We start from the raw sequence: 17,511 nt of genomic DNA on the forward strand, positions 1-17,511 counted from the left end.
TGACTGACCAGACTCATGACAACAAAAGTGAAGACATCATACAGTTTGCTTAGTCATTTGTGAGTACTGAGAAACAATGGTGCACCTTTTGACTGTGTTTTTCTGACTGAAAACAGAAGTAAAAATTAGATAGATTTCAAAACCAGAAGCTGCCTTATGTTCTCCTCTCCTGTCAGCTCACCATGTGAAGCTGATCAGCCTATCTAGTTGCAAATATTTTGATTTCTGAAAACTGAGATCTGTGGCCAGCACATAACATTGTTTTCCCCTATGCACTTAATTGCAAATGGTTAATACATCTTTTGCAGCTAGAGATTTATAAAACCAAACCAAAGAGAACCTTTCCTTGGAACAAAGCAAAGCAACTTAGTTCTCTGGAGGGAAAGATTTCTGTAATTCCCTCTTTCTGATGAGGCAGGTGAGTTTCCCTCATTTTACAGGCTACACCAAAAGTGGTTTGCCTCCCTTCCACATGCACTCCCACTTCAGTATCATTCAGGAAAGGCAACAATGCCACAGCCCATGGGTCAGATGTTTTTTCAAGTCATTCTAACCAGACTTAGAAGAAGAAATGGAATAAAAACATTCTCTAAAATACCAGCAGTATACTAACAAGACAAGGCCAAAGGACCTTCCTTCCACTGACTTCAGTGGCCTGGCAGCATTCGGTGCCTGGACGGTCGTCAACAGTCTCTCGCAAAATACAACTGTCTTTCCTTAATTGCAGAAGGAAGTGTGAAATCTGTCAGTATTGTCACTGTCTGCTATTAAACACTCCAGTTCTGCCATTTGCAAAAACTGTGTCTTGTCATTCTGAGGCTGGCTAATACACTCTGAGTTACCACTGACCTTGTCCTCTCTTGCCATCACTCTCCTCCTGAGCAGCCATTAATGTTTCTTCAAACAGCAGGATGTATTAAAATTAAGGTTCTTACATATGAAACCTAAATTGTACTGCTAGAAAATCTTCCCTAAAGATACACAGCCCTAATTTGTAACTGCCAACTACAAGAACTATAGGCAATCACATTTACTGAATTGCAGTAACGAGATACCTGTGAAGTACAATTGATTTCAGGCAGCCTATATGTTAATACAGCTTCATACATTCAATTTGCTTGAATGTATGAAACTATCCAAGAGGCAAAAGACTGAATATTCAATATAAATGCATAAAATGACAAAACCAACTGCTACTAGTTAACATGCCTGCTTCCATAAAGAAAGAGAATTGCTATTTTGGATAACTAAAGCAGACAAAACTGAACCCATAGGAAGAGCCAAAGTACTGCAATATTCCCACTGGAAGCTTCCGAAGGCTCTGGCGGGGACTTTGCTGGCAAGCTTTGCAAGACTGCCCCTGCTCCCCACTTCAAGTTTTTGTTTTTCCTTTCTGTTTCCTCAGTCTTTCCTTATGATATTGTTTCGTTTGAATGACAATATAATCAGTGACTTACTTTTCCTTCAGGGATATTACCTTTTATCCTTTTTCAGGCAACTTTTTAGACAACTATTTTCTAAGAAACAGGCAGGCACAGAGAGCATGTCTTGCAAAAACTAGGACAGAGATTCTGGCTTGTCAAGAAAATGTGAGAAAATGTTACTGCAAAATGATAAAGAAACACACAGAAAGACACAAAGCTGAATTTTGGCTTCACCCTTAAACATTAAGAATTGAACTATATAGTTTGGTTAGGAGACTGCTATTTTAGGGAACAATTGCTGGTTTATAGGTGTACAAGAATTGCTCAGTTTTGTACCAGAAATAACTCAAAACTGACAAGTCCTGATTAATTCCTGGTTACCTCTTTGTACATGGACCTTGACAAATCAGTAGGCTACATATCAACCGTATAAATTAATGCAACCAGATAACAGATAAGAGAGCTTATCTTTTCAAGGACTTAATGAGATGCAATCTCTTGGATGTCCTCCAACCAATTAAATTTCTCACCCTGCTATATAGAGCTGGAGGGTTTTTTTTATCTTCTTGCTTACTTTGATGCCTGAATTTCTCCCCTTATCAAGCTAGCATCTCTTTGTGGGAAGGAGGGGCTGGCAAAGAGGACTGCAGTCCCACAGCAGCAATGCAATCAGAGAGCAGCAGCCCTGCAGGCAGCACTGTATTTGCTCGCTTGCAGTAGGCTGATGCTCTCAGGGAAGAGACCCAGCCCCTTAGCCATCTACTCAGCCATACATCACCTTTACTGCTCATAGAGCCTATCCGCATTGTCCTGAAAGGAACTGCAGGCCTCCTTGAACTCAGCAGGGTTTGGAGCCCGGCGCCCAGACCCCAGCAGAGACTGAATTTGTGCTTGCTTTGTCCCATTCTGATCCCCCTTTCCCAGGGGGGCTCAGCCTGGGCAAAACACTGTGGGCTAACTAGGAGCTCCTCAGGATGAGTGGCTCATCTCCCAGCAGCTAGTTACAGCCAAAATCAAATCAAACTTCTGGGTCAGTGGCCCTTGTGGCTCCTCCTGTATCTCCCATTTAATTGCTGCCCCGATTTCAACACCAGAGTTCTTTCTAATGCTTTTATTCTTTTTTCCTCATCTTCCTCCAATCTGACTTTAAAAGTCCACCAGCTTTGTTTGCTATTTGAGTTAGGTAGTAAACAAGGAGAAAGGGGTAGTTTTGCTTATGGGAACAAAGGGCTACAATTTTGAACAACTTCCCTGAGGGTTTTGTTTGGTTACAGCATCTCCTGGCTTTTCAACCCAAGGCAGATTGTGCATGTGGCCTTTCAAGTTGAATTTATTCCTTATGTTCAGTGGTTCTCCTAATTGGACCTATGACTTGACCACATTTCAGTGAGTTTAGCTTCAAGGAAAACAGATACATAAGTCAACAATAAGCTACATAAAACATCACCAAATATGCTACATTTAGCCTTTTAGATCTAAACTCATGCACTTCTAAAGCCAGAATTTGGACAATTTTCCTATATGTTGGCTGGGCAAAACAGAAACAAGTCTTTGCAAACAACACACATTTCTATCTGCAGCTTAACTAGTATGATTATGAGTATGAGGGTGGTGAGACTTTGGAATCACAGAACAGGGGTTGGAAGGGACCTCAAAAGATTATCTAGTCCAACCCCGCTGCCAGAGCAAGATCACCTAGAGTAGGTCACACAGGAATGCATCCAGGCAGCTATTGAATGCAGACTCCACAACCTCTCTGGACAGCCTGCTCCAGTGTTTTGTCACCCTGACAATGAAAAAGGTTTCCTTATGTTCACATGGAACATCCTTTGCTTCAGCTTGCACCTATTGCCCCTTGCCCTACACTAGGCCATAAGGTTGTTTTTCCCCAGATGCAAGACTCTACACTTGCCCTCGTATTTCATTAAATTTCTCCCTGCCCAACTCTGCAGCCTGTCCAGGTCTTGCTGAATGGAAGCACAGCTTTCAGGTGTGTCAGCCACTCCTCCCAGTTTGGTGTCATCAGCAAACTTGCTGACAGTGCCATCTATGCCCTCATCCAGGTTTTTGATGAATATATTGAACATTGCTGGTCCCAATACCAACCCCTGAGGCACCCCACTGGACACAGACCTCCAGATAGACTCTACCCCACTGACCACAACTCTATGACTTCTTCCCTTCAACCAGTTCCCAATCCATGTCATTACCCAATCACCTAGATGATACTTCCTCAGTTTAGCTGCAAGGATGCTGTGGGAGATGGTGTCAAATGCTTTACTGAAATCCAGATAAACCACGTTCACTATTCTACCATCATATATGCACCTGGATATGTCCTCATAAAAGACTATCAGATTGGTCAAACATGGCTTTCCCCTGGTAAAGCCATGTTGATTGAACCTAATGACCCTCTTATCCTTGATATGCTTGAGATGGCACCAAAGATAAGTTGTTCCATTACCTTCCCAGGGGTGGAGGTGAGGCTGACCAGTCTATAGTTACCCAGATCCTCCTTCTTGCCCTTTATGAAGACTGGAGTGACATTTGCTTTCCTTAGGTCCTCAGGCATCTCTCCTGTTCCCCATGACTTGCCAAAGATGATGGAGAGTGGCCTTCCACCAGTTCCCCCAGCACTTGCAGGTGCATCCCATCAGAATCCATGGATTTATAGATATCCAGGTTGCCCAATTGCTCCCTAACCCAGTTCTCATCAAGCAAGGGAGATTCCTCCTTTATACTGACTTCCTCAGAGGCCTCAAGGGTCTGGTGCCCCTGAGGACAGTCAGCAGTATAGACAAAGGTGGCATTCAGCAACTCCTCCTTCTTTGTATCCTCTGTCACCAGAGCACCCACCTCATTCAGCAGTGGGCCTACCTTGCCTCTAGCATCAGGTTTTTTCTGCAATGTAATTGGAGAAGCCCTTTCTGTTGTCCTTGACTTCCCTTGCAAAGCTTTCCTAGCTGCCTCCCTACATTCCCTGACAACAGTCTTAAACTCCTCCCAAGTAGTAAGCAGCCCCTCTTTCTGTGATCTATAGACACTCCTATTCCACTTACGTTTACCCAGCAGTTCCCTACTTAACCACTCAGGTCTCCTACCTCTCCTCAATTTCCTACCCATTTGCTATAGGTTGCCCAGGAAGGCTGTGGATGCCTCCTCCTTGGGTATGTTCAAGGCCAGTTTGGATGAGGCCTTGAGCAGCCCAGTTGAGAGGCGCACCTGCCGACGGCAGGGAGATTGAATTAAATGATCTCTAAGGTCCATTCCAACCTAAGCTATTCTAGTTGTTCTAACAGAGCCTTTACCCAATGCCTTGGTATACTACAGACAAGAAAATTAATCTAAGTAACAGTTAATGGATATTTATACTGAATACCAAGGGCCATAATTAGAATCATTACCATGCATGCTTCCTCTCAACCAAAAGCTTTTTAATGAGCATATACTTCTTTAAAGAACAGATTTCTCCTCCAGAATCATGGCAAGACACCAGCAAAAATGTTTCTGAGAGCTGTGGATGCAAACAAGAGTTCACATACCAGGTCAGCACTGAGCAGCTCCAAGGTCATTGAAAAACCATAAACCCTGCACAAGTCTTATTTTGTAGCAAAGGTCCTTACACAAAGCATGCAGAATATGTTCTATATCGAGCACAGAATAATACTCCGTGCTTGCCATTTGAAAAGAGATCCTTAAAATGCACGGGGAAAATACAGAGATATTTTACAGAGTGAAAAAACAGAGATTAAATAAACTGTTCAAGATCAAATTGAAAGAGTCTGTGGGAGAACCCCCAACCCTTTATTTGTTGCTTGGATGACTTGGAAGTTTGCATACTTTTATCTTTTATGTGGGCAGCGTGTGCTGAGTGTGCAAAACATTTATTAAGCCTTCTTTAAGCACAACCAGGCAGTCTGATATTACAAATAAGGTAGACAGGAAGATATCAGATAGGGACATCAAACAACATACACTTTCCCATAACTGTTAAAAAGCGCTAGCTGTTCCTCAGGCTGCCCTACTTAGAAACTTTGATTGCGCACCCACTGTCATGAGAGATGATTTCCTCTCAACGTATTTTTAATCTTTTCAGACTGGTAGAAAAACAGCAGTCTTCAGTTATCAGAATTTTGTTGTTTAACAGCTTCAAAGTGCTGGTGGTTTCAAATTAAATCAAGTGTTAAGAAAAACTAGGACTGCAGGTATCCAGTGCGTTCATTCATTCTCCTTGAAGATGTTTTCTTTGCTTAGTCTGTAAAAATGTAATAAAGGAAGCCTTTGCCACTCACTTCTCAACAATATTTTGCTATGGGATGTTTTGACTTAGTCTTGTGTAAGAAAAAGGAAACCATCCACATCCACCCTTCAGAACATACTGTGTGATACTCTCTGGCCAAAAGCAGCCTCTTTTGAGAGAGTTTTCCTCTGCACTACAGGGAAATGTTGCATTTACTTTTCCGTAGATTGAGGCTCTTTCTAAACCTACTGCACCATGAAGTGCTTGGTACCTGTACATCTCTCTTGGGGGACCTTTCTCTTCAGGTGTGGAGAGCACCCCAGGCTCATCCACCTGTGCTTCAAGGTCTAGGCAGCAGTCTATTTCTGAATAATAGTTGCATTAATTTTCCTAGAATCTTGGCATGAAAACATTAGCCTCAGGACCAGAAATGATTGCTAGATTCATACGAATCTGAAGGGGGCAGGAGAACAGGTTAAACTCGGATCACCCAGACACTGATGTTTCCTCACGGACCAATGGCAAAGCCAGCTGATGAGAGTTTTGCAAATGCTAAGCATTAAGACAGTGATTGATGAATGGGAAATGATTGCAATTTCAGAGATACCATGGTAGGGCCCAGAAGAAGTGGTGAGGTTAAAGGAAAAAAGGAAAAAAAAAACATGTGAAAGGAAATAAAATTATTCAACATATGAAGGAATTCATCCAAGGCTATGAATGCTTATATTTAGAAGACATTATGATTGCAGTCCTGGAAAAAGGAATTGAAAGTCAGTGGCTAAGTTCCACCTTTGTTTTCTGTTAGTAAAATGCCCTGTGAATTACTGTTGGAATGTGGAGGGAATATCTACCCAATGGATATTGTACAGCTTTGCTTTTACATGGGTTCCCAGAGAACACCTCCAGATATGTAAGTCTGGGGACAGCGCACAGGACATGTCACTAGAAAGGACAACACACCAGTTAGGTGTGACAATCATGCTTAGCTGAGGGAAGTTATCAGGAGTTATTCCATGTTCTAACTTTTGTAAGTAATCTCCCAGAACATGAACCCATGTGCTGAACAGAAAGTGAATTCCACAGCTGTATCTTCTGCTGACACCAAATAGGGCAGGTAAAAACATAGCGTGTTAGAGGTGAACTCTGAGCACGGTGCAGAAATTGCTGGTGATGCTGCCATTTGAGGAATTTAAACAGACGTGTCAGAAGTTGGAAACAGACCATTGAACTTTCTGATCTGCTCTACCTAATTACTTGTTCCTTCAAACTGTCTTTTCATTAAAAATAATAAAATTACAATTTCTTTAGGAATCAATGACAGCAATGGAACAAAATCACACAGTAAATTGCACACATGAAGAAACAAATTTCTTATATGCACCCAAACAGTGTGCATTTCTGCAAACATTGCTAACAGCTTCATGGACAGTTTCCTCCTAAGGACCAAGACCTGGGGTGAACATGGCTTTCCAGGAGCTACTGCAGAGGAGCAAAGGGAACATAGCTGCTCTGAAACTAAATATTCGCCTTGCGGCACCCTCCCAGTGCCAGTGCTGCCTAACACGGATGGGGTACTCACTCTGGGAAGCAGGGACACTTTGGAGGTGCCTGCCTCAGGGTTACAGATGGACTGGTGCAAAGCACACAGGCAGGGAGTCACAACCAAACCCCTGAGTACCACCTGCCCTCCTGCTCTTGCCCTGCACACATAGAAACACACCCCCATAAATACATTAACATGTACATTACATATATGCATAAGTACATTACATTATCTGTTTTGCTGTGTATAAATCCTTTCCCTTTAGAGGTTATGAGTTTTTATACTCAGGTTGAACTCTTCAGCCATTAGAACATGAAGACATCATGCAAGCAGCAGCCTACAAGAGCACTATACACACCTTGGCAGATCATATCATCATTAGAAGAAGAGTATTTGTGTTACAACCCAAGGTTGCTCCTCGGTACTAGTGAACTATGAAAGTAATTCAGATTGGTTAATAGTTACTTGTAGTCTATCAGAGTTCAAGGATTTGCATAATCATGGTGCTTACTTCTAAAATATGATTATGCAAAAACAGCCACTTCAGCAGCTCCAGGAAATCCTTTCACAGCACTCAGAATTCAGCAACTACCTATCTCATTTTCTCACTTCCCTTCCAAACCCTTTACTCCAGCAGAGTCTGGATACTTAAAAACATCTTATTTCAAAAGGCAGAGGCCACAGGGTTAAGGATAGGGCTGTAGTTCAGAGCTGAGCTGATGGGATGTCACAAAAAAGAAGAAACACTTTTCTGCTTTCACAAATGGCTTCCATATTCTACAAAAAAGCAAAACCTTGCATACCATACCCTCATCCCTTCTATGCACATACTACAAATGAGTGTGGAATACTTGAATATAATTCAAGCTCATTTAGCAAACAGTGGTTTTTTTCCCCTTGATATGCACCAAAATAGAGCTATTCAGCAAACTGCCCAGAATCTACAAAGGACAATTTTCTATATGCCATCCCAGACTGATTTGCAGAAAGCAGGCAGCAATTTCCACTGACACCGCACCAAGTATCTAAAGGACACATGCAGCCCTTCACAAGGGAAGCAAGTGACAAGGTCACAGTGGCTTTCTGTATTCATTAACTATTACATTAATGGGTGAAGCACCAACACACCTAGCAGCCTTCTTGGTTCCTGGTAGAGATAGGGTCACCAAAGACATCAAGTTTAATGTTACTGATGAAGATTTTGCTGAGGTAGCCACCACTAGGCACTATGATACGTGTCACACTAAGCCCATGAAATATCTGCAGACATTGTGTCTGTATAACATTATGATGAGGCAGTGGATACCTCTTAAAGTACCGACCTTTGTTTCAGCAATTGATGCATTAACAGAGGCCTTATATACTACCACTTTTACCAAGAAGTAACTACTTCTATAAAGTCCCATTAATTCCAGACAGATAAATATGGAGTAGGATATGTTATGCTTAACTAGGGTATCAGAAACATAAATGAATGCCTTCTACCTTGTGATTTTCTCTTTAATTATGAATGATTTTCAATGAAAAAATAGGAAGATTAAAACACTGGATAAGGCCTTGAGCAGCCAAGTCTCGTTCAGAGGTGTCACTGCCCATTGTGGGGAGGTTGAAGGAGATGATCTCTAAATTGCCTCCCAACCTGAGCTATTCTATGATTCTAAAGAGGTTTAGAATTGCTGCATAAACCTTTTAGCTGCCCAATAAGCTCAAACAAACAACAACAACGTTCAGTAAAATACAACATTTCAGGTCATTAAAATAAACCACAACAAGTTTTCTAAAATAATGCCCAGATGAAAGTAACTATGAAGGACCACAGCAACTTTCTGTACCTTTCTGCAGCTGCAAAGGTAAAACAAAGTTTTCTTTCACAATACAAAGGCATTAAGCCGCTCATGTACATATCAGAGCGCTAACAATTTAATGCGGGACAAATTCACATTACTAGTTATAACTTTCCAAATAATGGAGAACTTCAGCATACTGGCAAAATGATGACTCCCTTAAGACAAAAAAAAAATAAAATCAATACATCCCAGAGTAAATGTTCTTTTTAATTAGCAGAACAATCTTATTTTAGTCCAGTTCCTCTGTTCACATTAGTCTTACTTGAATGAATTCTGAAGAAACATTCTGTTGGGTTTCCTTTTTTGGTGATTTCAAAACCAAGACAATTTGGTCCCTGCCATGTAGATCAGTAACTAGCCATTGAGCCAAGCCCTGGCCAACAAAGCAGAGCTCCACACAAATGCCACACTCAGGCAACACACATACAAGAAAGGTTTTTAAAGACATTGCATGATCCCAAATGTCCACCAGAGATGCCAGAGCCTGATACGCAGAATGCCCAAAACTCTTAGATGAAGCAGCAGGGCTGAAGGATACTCGATACCTCTGAAAATGAGGACACTAACTTATCTCACTTACATACATTGAATTATGCTCTGAAGGCATAATTCAGTGAGATAACTGAAGTCAGGAGCAATGTGGGGCAGCTTTATTATCTCAGTTGAGTTCGTCACCTGAAAGGGCCCACACAGAGAGGCATTATTTTGTTGAGTTGCTACAATGCCTAATGGGTTTCCAACTCACTAGGTATGATAGGCCCAGTCAAACCCTTAAGGCCCAGTTCTCTGTGCCTTTTACAATGCAGTCCTGAGACAGCCCTACTGCCTCAGTCAGAGAATCCCCATTACCATTCTACCAGTGGGCTAAAGACCTGTACAAATTACTGAACAACAGCAAATCCTGACTTTTATTGCCTGAACTTCCATTCACATCAGTGTGGGAATACATCTGGCTTTGTATGGAAATGAAGCTATTTCTATTTAAATACGACTTACAATCCAGACCTGTTTCCTTTGCAATTTCTTTCCTTTACCCATATCGAGTACACCAAGAGCCTAGTTCCTACTAGCTTGACTCAAACTACGTCTGATTGAGTCCAACACTCAATTTTAGCAGGTGCTCACTCAGTCACATTTGCACTAGTCGTCAAATATTTTGGCCCACAGTGACGAAAACTTATCAAATGCCCAAGGAGAATTGTATCAAAGTACCCAAAACTTATCCTGAAGTCATCAATTCAGGCAAGTTAAGAGCCTGAAATTCACATTGCTTTGACTTTTGGCACAGGGTTAAATATTGATAACTACACAAAGAGATTTTTAAATTTTTTTTATTTCTTTTTTTTTTAAGTCACTGTTCACCAGATATTGTATTTGATCTTCCTTTTGCTTCAAAAACATCTATTTTCCCCATAGAAGAAATGTTTACTCCTCCCCCTCAGCTTTTCTAATAAATGCAAATAAAACAGCCTGAATGGAAAAAATAGAAATACGAAAGTCTCCATTAACATCAACCAGGTAGTTGAAACAGTATTGATAACACTGAGTGAGTGTCCAGCTCTAAATCTAGTCACCTGGCCAATCTTCCAATAATGGCAAGGTCACCCATTGTAGTACTCCCTCTTCCCCATCTCCTCCCACCATGAGCTGCTAACATTAAGCCTAACATGATTTGTAACCCAGACCGACATTAGCATAAGAACCAATGGCCATCCGTTGTGACGGCACAAACCTGAGGCATCAAGAAGGTGAAGATGAGAAGGCAAATGTTCTAAAATTGCCTAAATAAAACTGGAAATGTGTAACAGTGCAAAATGTTTTTCTGGGTTTATAAACAACAAAGTGAGATTAAGCAGCGTCCACTTCAAATGATGCTGTAGCGCTACCCTCACAATACAACGCAATCTTTTCATTCCATTGGGGGTCATCTTCAAAGACAGAATTGTTTTTCCAGCTAAACAGAAGCACTTTTTCACCACCAAAGCTCATGCTGGCAAGAATTCAACCCTGCTAGTAGACATCCCATCCACCAGTGCCCCTAAACATTGATGAAAAATATTTTTCAAGTATTTAATTAGATTTGCCTCTGACAGAGCATCATGTCCAAATTCAAGGATATAACTGAAATTTTCCTGGCACATAAGAAAGATTCACTGGCTGAAGTTTTCCTCCAGGTTCTAAATCTACATAATCTTTTCACTTACTTTAGGTAATCTTCCTAGATGTCAGAACATCTGCCTGGTTTGTACCTTACCACAAACAAGTCAAGGAGCAATCCTCTGTGCTTGACGACTCTGGATTCTGCAGCTGGCAAGTTCAGTTGTTTAGAAACCATGAAACAGAGGTCTCTGATGCGGAGATTTGTTTAAAAATCAAGTTAGAAATTTTAAGAGATGGATGGAGATTTGTACCTGTTAGCTGTGTCAAAAACCTTGAAACTCAAATTTCGAGTTTTACCAGATAACTGGTAGACTTGTTTGCATGTGAAAACTGCATCAATTCCAACTCAAACTGCTTTTAAAACTACAGGGCAAATCATTGAAGGAATGTGTGCAGGCCAGAGAAAGAATTCTCTTTGTTTTCCTTAAACCTGTGTGAATCAAACTGCAGAAGCCACTTGCGCTGAATCTGGCCTGAACACACTCTTTCCTCAGGTTAATTGTGATGGTGCAGATGGTGAATTTTTTCAGCCTCATGGGACTTGTACTTAAACCTTGACATGGCATAGATCCATAATACATTTGACAGCCCCAAGGGAGATGAGAGGAAAGGAAACAGTAGGATATGATGATGCCCTCCTGGGGTCCCACTGTCCCTGGTAGGTGTTTGCAGCTCTACTACATTGGGCAGTCCCTCAGGCCCTCACAGCTGGGAACAGAGCCCAGGCCAGAAGATGCACAAGCTCCTCAAAATCACGTGAGCAGCTGCACACCTACAGGTAGGTCACTCCTGACACAGCATTTCGGTTTTTACCCATTAGGAAACTGCAGGGCAGTTTTTCTGGCATACCTGACATTTAAGTAAAACCTTCAAACACTGTGAGCTTTGTGATGAAATTACCGGGATTTGTGACACTGGCATCCTCACTGCCCACAAGCTTGCAGCAGCAGAGGATGTGACAGCAAGAGCCTTTAACATCTTGGAGATGACAGCAGCCAGGCTTTACATTATGATCAAGCTACTCTGTGTTCCCAAAGAACATGCTATCTCCTGAGCACTACACACAAATGGAAACCACTTCAGTCCTACTGAATATTGCATAAAACATAAATAATTGACAATGTGCCAAGACCTGCCCTTCTCTTCTACTAGGTACTGAACAGAGAATACAAAAAAAGCCCCCACCAAAACATTCAGAGACTTTACCTTTATTTAGGAACAGCACTGACTAAGCAACATATTGTTACAGAATAAGCAGTTTCTAGTTTTCTCAAAGCAAGCCTTGCACAACAGAGCCACACTGTAAGTAATCAAGCAAGGCCTCCTGTCAGTCGCTTTTTATTAAGGGTGCCTGGGCTTGTATTTCCATTTAAGACACAGGTCTGCCCTTGGGTGTTCTCAAACTATTTGCAGTGTAGGACACTGAACAACCATCCAGAGGCAGATCTGCTTGAAGCTGTAATATAAGCTTGAATAGAATACATGTAAAACCTATATGATGCAGACCCTTCCCTGTGCTCCACTTGCTGGTCCCCTCCCTTTCTCTTGCATGAGTTAAGCTATTTAAGCTTTGACCCTTCGGAAAGCAGGCAAACTGAAGGAGTGTGGTGGGCTCATAGGGCACAGAAACACAGCATCTCTACAGAGATGAATGCAGCAGTTTGAAGGTATCTCTCACCTTGAAATTAAATGGGATTGTATACAATACAGGGATTTGTTTTGTGTATATTTTCAAAAGGTCATTTCTCTTGGACGAGCATTGAAGCAAGACATAACTGAAATATTATTACACTGTAAATTGCTTAGCCAGTCAGAAGTGGTGAAATATTACCCTCAGACTGGAATTATCAAACTAAATAGGGACATCAATCAGCATGACTGTTGCTGGTATCATCAAGGCTAGGACACTGGGTGCTCCTTCCAGCCTCACTTTCTAACCATTGGCTGCCTTGGTCTCCTTACAACATAAATTATCCAGAAACACCGGGGTACTCCATAGTTCCAACATGACTGGAAGACCCTAAAGGATATTTCTGTATATTGCTTAAGCAAAAGGTTAGCTTTGTACAGCATCATGTGATAACAAAAAAAAGCCCCGAGTACTGCTTGCTTGTGGGTGGTGCAGAGGAACAAGAAGTGACTCACAACTCATAGTGGAAAAATTGGGGGGAAAAATGTTTTAAATAGTCAGGAAAGTACAAAATGGCAAATCAAAATTACTGGCCTTCCTACGCCCTATTGTACTAGGTAGCAAACCCCTGTCTTTGATATGAGAAGACTGATGCCCAAAAGAATGTTGAGTGAAGCAATTTATGCTTTTTGCCCCATTCTCCTACTAGAAAGAGCCTCTATATACCCTGAATCTGTAAAGTCCTAAAGAAACAGAGAAAAGAACTGGATTAAGGTACCAAACTCTAGAGTGACACTAAGAATTTGGGAAAGGGGGACAAGGAGACCCCCAAAAAAGCCTCTGGTGGAGCAAAAGCTATTTTATCTCATTCTCAAGATGTAGAACTAAAACACTGAAAAAAATCCACACATTTGAGATTAATAGGATGATATTTATCCATGTACCACTCTGGTTGCTAAGAGATTTCCTTCCTACAGCACTGTGTTGTATAAAAAATAAAGCATTTTTGTCTACAAAGCAATTGTCTCACCTCACTGAATCAGGAGCCTCTCATATCCTTCTAATTGCAAATTCTGAGAAAGCACCCTCAGACAAAGACAGTATAAGGATACGGTTGGGCATGCTATTGTTAAACTTGAGCACATTAAGTACAGCGTGGGCTTCCTGCATCATGAGTAGAGTTACCTGAGAGACTACACATTTTAGCTCACAAGGCACAGGTAAATATGGGTTGACAGGACAGCCCCTAAAAAAAAATCTTAACTGCTGTAGTGGTTTTCAGCTGGGGTGAAAAAAAATCTACAGAGATAGCTACATCACAAATCTGCACATAACCTAAATGGGAGACAAGAAAAATATTCTTCTGTCAGGCCAGTTTCAAACAGCTGCACCTCAACATGGGGCCCAAAGACAGAATCTTATTTTCATACTTTCCTTTATGTAGGAAGATGATTCAGGAGATCTGTATGTATACATTCTCACAGAAAGAATACCTACAGTTAACATGCTGCAGTACATTCACTGCAGCCATCTAAGCAGCATCTTAATGTGCTCACTAGAACAGAAGGCAGTGGGTTTCTTGGTGCTTTTCATTATGTATATTACTGCCATGGCAGAGGAAAAAAAAAAAAGAGAGAGAAAAGGGCAGGGAAATGCTGACTCTCACCCAACCAAAAGATGCACATATGTTAGAGAAAATCTACATGTCATTTAGGAAGCACACATACTCCTTCTCTGAGCATATGAAGATTATCCAATCCCCCCTTAGGGGGATTTCACAAAGGCATAGAGAAATACTACATACTAGGTTTCTGTTAAGACAACTGGCTTCTCATTGTGTTCTTAAAAAATTAGAATCAAATCGATCCAAAGACAAGGTACCACGACAGGGCCTTATTTCTATGGAGCAGAGTACAAGGTGTCATTTTTAAGGACATATTCATTGAGCTGCCAAAGTGGCTGGCCTCTTTACCTGTCCTTATGTCACAAACCATAACTATTTTGCTTTATACCTCAGAGAGAAACAGTAAGACTAGAATCACACAGAGGCTCCTGAACTGAACAATGAGCAATGCAGTGCCTAGTGAATTTTTCAGATCCTAGTTTCCTGGAGGGTTTTCTGCAGCCAAGACAAATCGACAGCAGAGAAAAATCAAGCTCTGCAACCTCAGTCACATATTTCCCTAACAAAAGAAAGTTGCTAGTAACAGACTGCTGCAGTTCAAGTCTGTGAAATGGCTCATCCGTAGGAAAGCAAAGAAACACCGAAACCCCTAATTTCTGTAACATTATCACAAAAACGGATGTTTCAGAAGTCAAACATGTGACAGAGTCCCAACACAAAGAAAAGAACAAGGAAAAAAAAATCTGCCTCCACACACATCCCTCTTCAATACATGCATGTAAGGCTAAACTATCACGCTGCTAAGCCTGTAAGAAAGCTCAGCATTTAACCTCACAGCACGGTTACAAACTATTTTCAACTCACACACAGTTTACATATCGCAGTAACACAAGTGATTTGTCTGAGAAATGAAAGCACACCTTCTGCATCATCACTGCAATCAACTAATATCCAATTAAACATTCAATTGCTTTGCAAACCCCACAGCTGAGGTTATCAATGCTATTTTACAATGTTACCAAATTACTCCCACAGCTACCAAGTCCCACGCGAGAACGAGCTTTGCTACTTCAATTGCTAGGTAAGAAAATTAAAACAAAAGAATCCCTCTCAGAATTTGGCACAGATCTAGATACCTTTTTCTTCCGATCCCGGGATCTTTTCCTGTGTTTTCTTTTTTTCTCAGTTTCTTCTTCAGCATTAATTTCTAAATCCCTGTTTTTCTTTAACTGTGATGCTGCATGAGCCATAATGCATTAAAAATCCTTTACAACAATGCTCCCTTGTAAAAGGTGATTTCCTCGGGCACCTTTAGCCAGCCCTTACAGCAAATGTTCCAGTGACTGGAAGGAAATCTGTGACCAGAGCCAGGAACACATCCAGGATTCAGAGATCTTACAGAAGCTTGCAGTCACTACAAAAATACATAGTTGCAGATTTCTTCCTATACCTTTCTGTACTTGCCCCTTTATAAAACAGTGCAGCCATCGTAATGCATTTAACGTAATGAAAAAGACAGCTGGGACAGAGAAAGCTGTATTATGGCTGTATACCCTGCCACCAGCTGGAAGTGTCTAAGTGACTCCACTGAAGGGGGAATGCTGAAAAGGAGCGCTTTCTTTTAAAACAGATTCCAGAACAATACCATATGCTGCATTGTATTTTCTTTACTAATCTTTAAGGACGTTTTTAAAACCTATTAAAAACTGCAGCGTTGATGATGTACATTTCTCAGCTAGTTTTCCGTGGGAAGCCATTTAACCTATAATGAAATGGAGCAGCTCCTACTCTAGGTTAACTGCTGATGGTGACAAAAAATAAAATAAAAATTTCTTTTTACCATGGAGACCCTGACTGCATTATGCAGAAAACAATGCATGCATTGCCATATCTTGACAGTGTGTCCTTTATACCCCTTTCTCAATTCCAATCCATTTTGTGAGAGAGGATGACAGAAAGCTCTGTTGTCTTTTTCCTTTTTTTTTTTGGGCTTTGTTTTATACATACTTAGTACAACACATCATACAGACAGAAAGATGCAATCACACTGGTGTGTGAAACAGGCATTTAATTCATGGGAGATTTCCTGGCACTGTTCTTTTACGTGGCCAGAAAGGGAAATCGGCACTATTTCCGTGTAGTTGGAAATGTACTTTTAGGCTTTTATGTCAAGGCTTGCTTCAATCATCTTACTATTTTTGCCACCTGAGTCCTCAACGACTGCAGCTTTTGAATATTCATTAAGGGAGGTAAAATAGCAGCAGTATTAAGGCCTGCAGGAGGATCCTTTACTAGGATGAACACAAAGCAGGCATCTAGTAAATAAGGAACCATATTTTTCCTTACACAAATATGAAGAATCAGCAGCTTGCATCAAGACTGCTGTTTTTAACCTTTCCTAGTAGCACACTTTGCAGTAATGAAGAGTGGCGTTTTAAGGCAGGATGATTTGTTTCAGATAAGAACCAAAATTCTCCACAAGTGAAAGCAGTGTAGTTTTACATGATCCTAGCATTTCTTTCCAAAAGGAAAATAAAAAAACCAGAAGCTATCATAAAGATAAAGTGAAATTTAAACTTGAAGTGTAATTAGCCAAATTGGATTGAATCTTTGGAGTGCACTGTAAAATCCAGAGGGGGTCTCATGAGGTTGTGAATATTCTTCCTCTGAACTTGAAAGACATTTTCTGAATCCAGGTTGCTGAAGTCCAGTAAATCACATGCTCCCATTGCTTTAGTTTTCATATAACATGGCTGAAAGTGAAATAACCTTTTAAATACCTGAAACAGAAACTACTTTAAACACACTGTATATGTTGCCCAAAAGACAGCACATAGTGTACTGATTGTCTGCTGTTCATAGGCTAATAAACTGGGGTGTAAAACGTGTTTATTTTGGAATGACTTTAAAGAAATGCACAAGTATGGACACCACAGTTATGTGACCTTAAGGACTTTTCTTCCTGATGCAGTAAAATCACGGGTTCCTGCTTGCATCCAAAACTCCCTGTACCTCTCCATACTCCTCTTCCCTATCTGAAAGG

At 41.0% G+C, this 17,511-nt stretch overlaps 1 protein-coding gene across 3 annotated transcripts in view; it reads right to left on the reverse strand.

Moving 5' to 3' along the window:
• The window catches only part of ANK3 (ankyrin 3), a 209,755-nt gene extending 193,658 nt beyond the window's left edge, over window positions 1–16,097 (reverse strand). For all 3 annotated transcript variants that reach the window (XM_054174591.1, XM_054174590.1, XM_054174589.1), the window contains exon 1: window positions 15,605–16,097. In XM_054174591.1, the coding sequence (XP_054030566.1) occupies window positions 15,605–15,718 (114 nt within the window). In that variant the 5' untranslated portion in view covers window positions 15,719–16,097. The remainder of the gene's footprint in view (window positions 1–15,604) is intronic.
• Between the last annotated feature and the right edge of the window lie 1,414 nt (window positions 16,098–17,511).

The sequence above is a fragment of the Dryobates pubescens genome, chromosome 30 (assembly GCF_014839835.1).
Source record: "Dryobates pubescens isolate bDryPub1 chromosome 30, bDryPub1.pri, whole genome shotgun sequence".
Classification (NCBI taxonomy): domain Eukaryota; kingdom Metazoa; phylum Chordata; class Aves; order Piciformes; family Picidae; genus Dryobates; species Dryobates pubescens.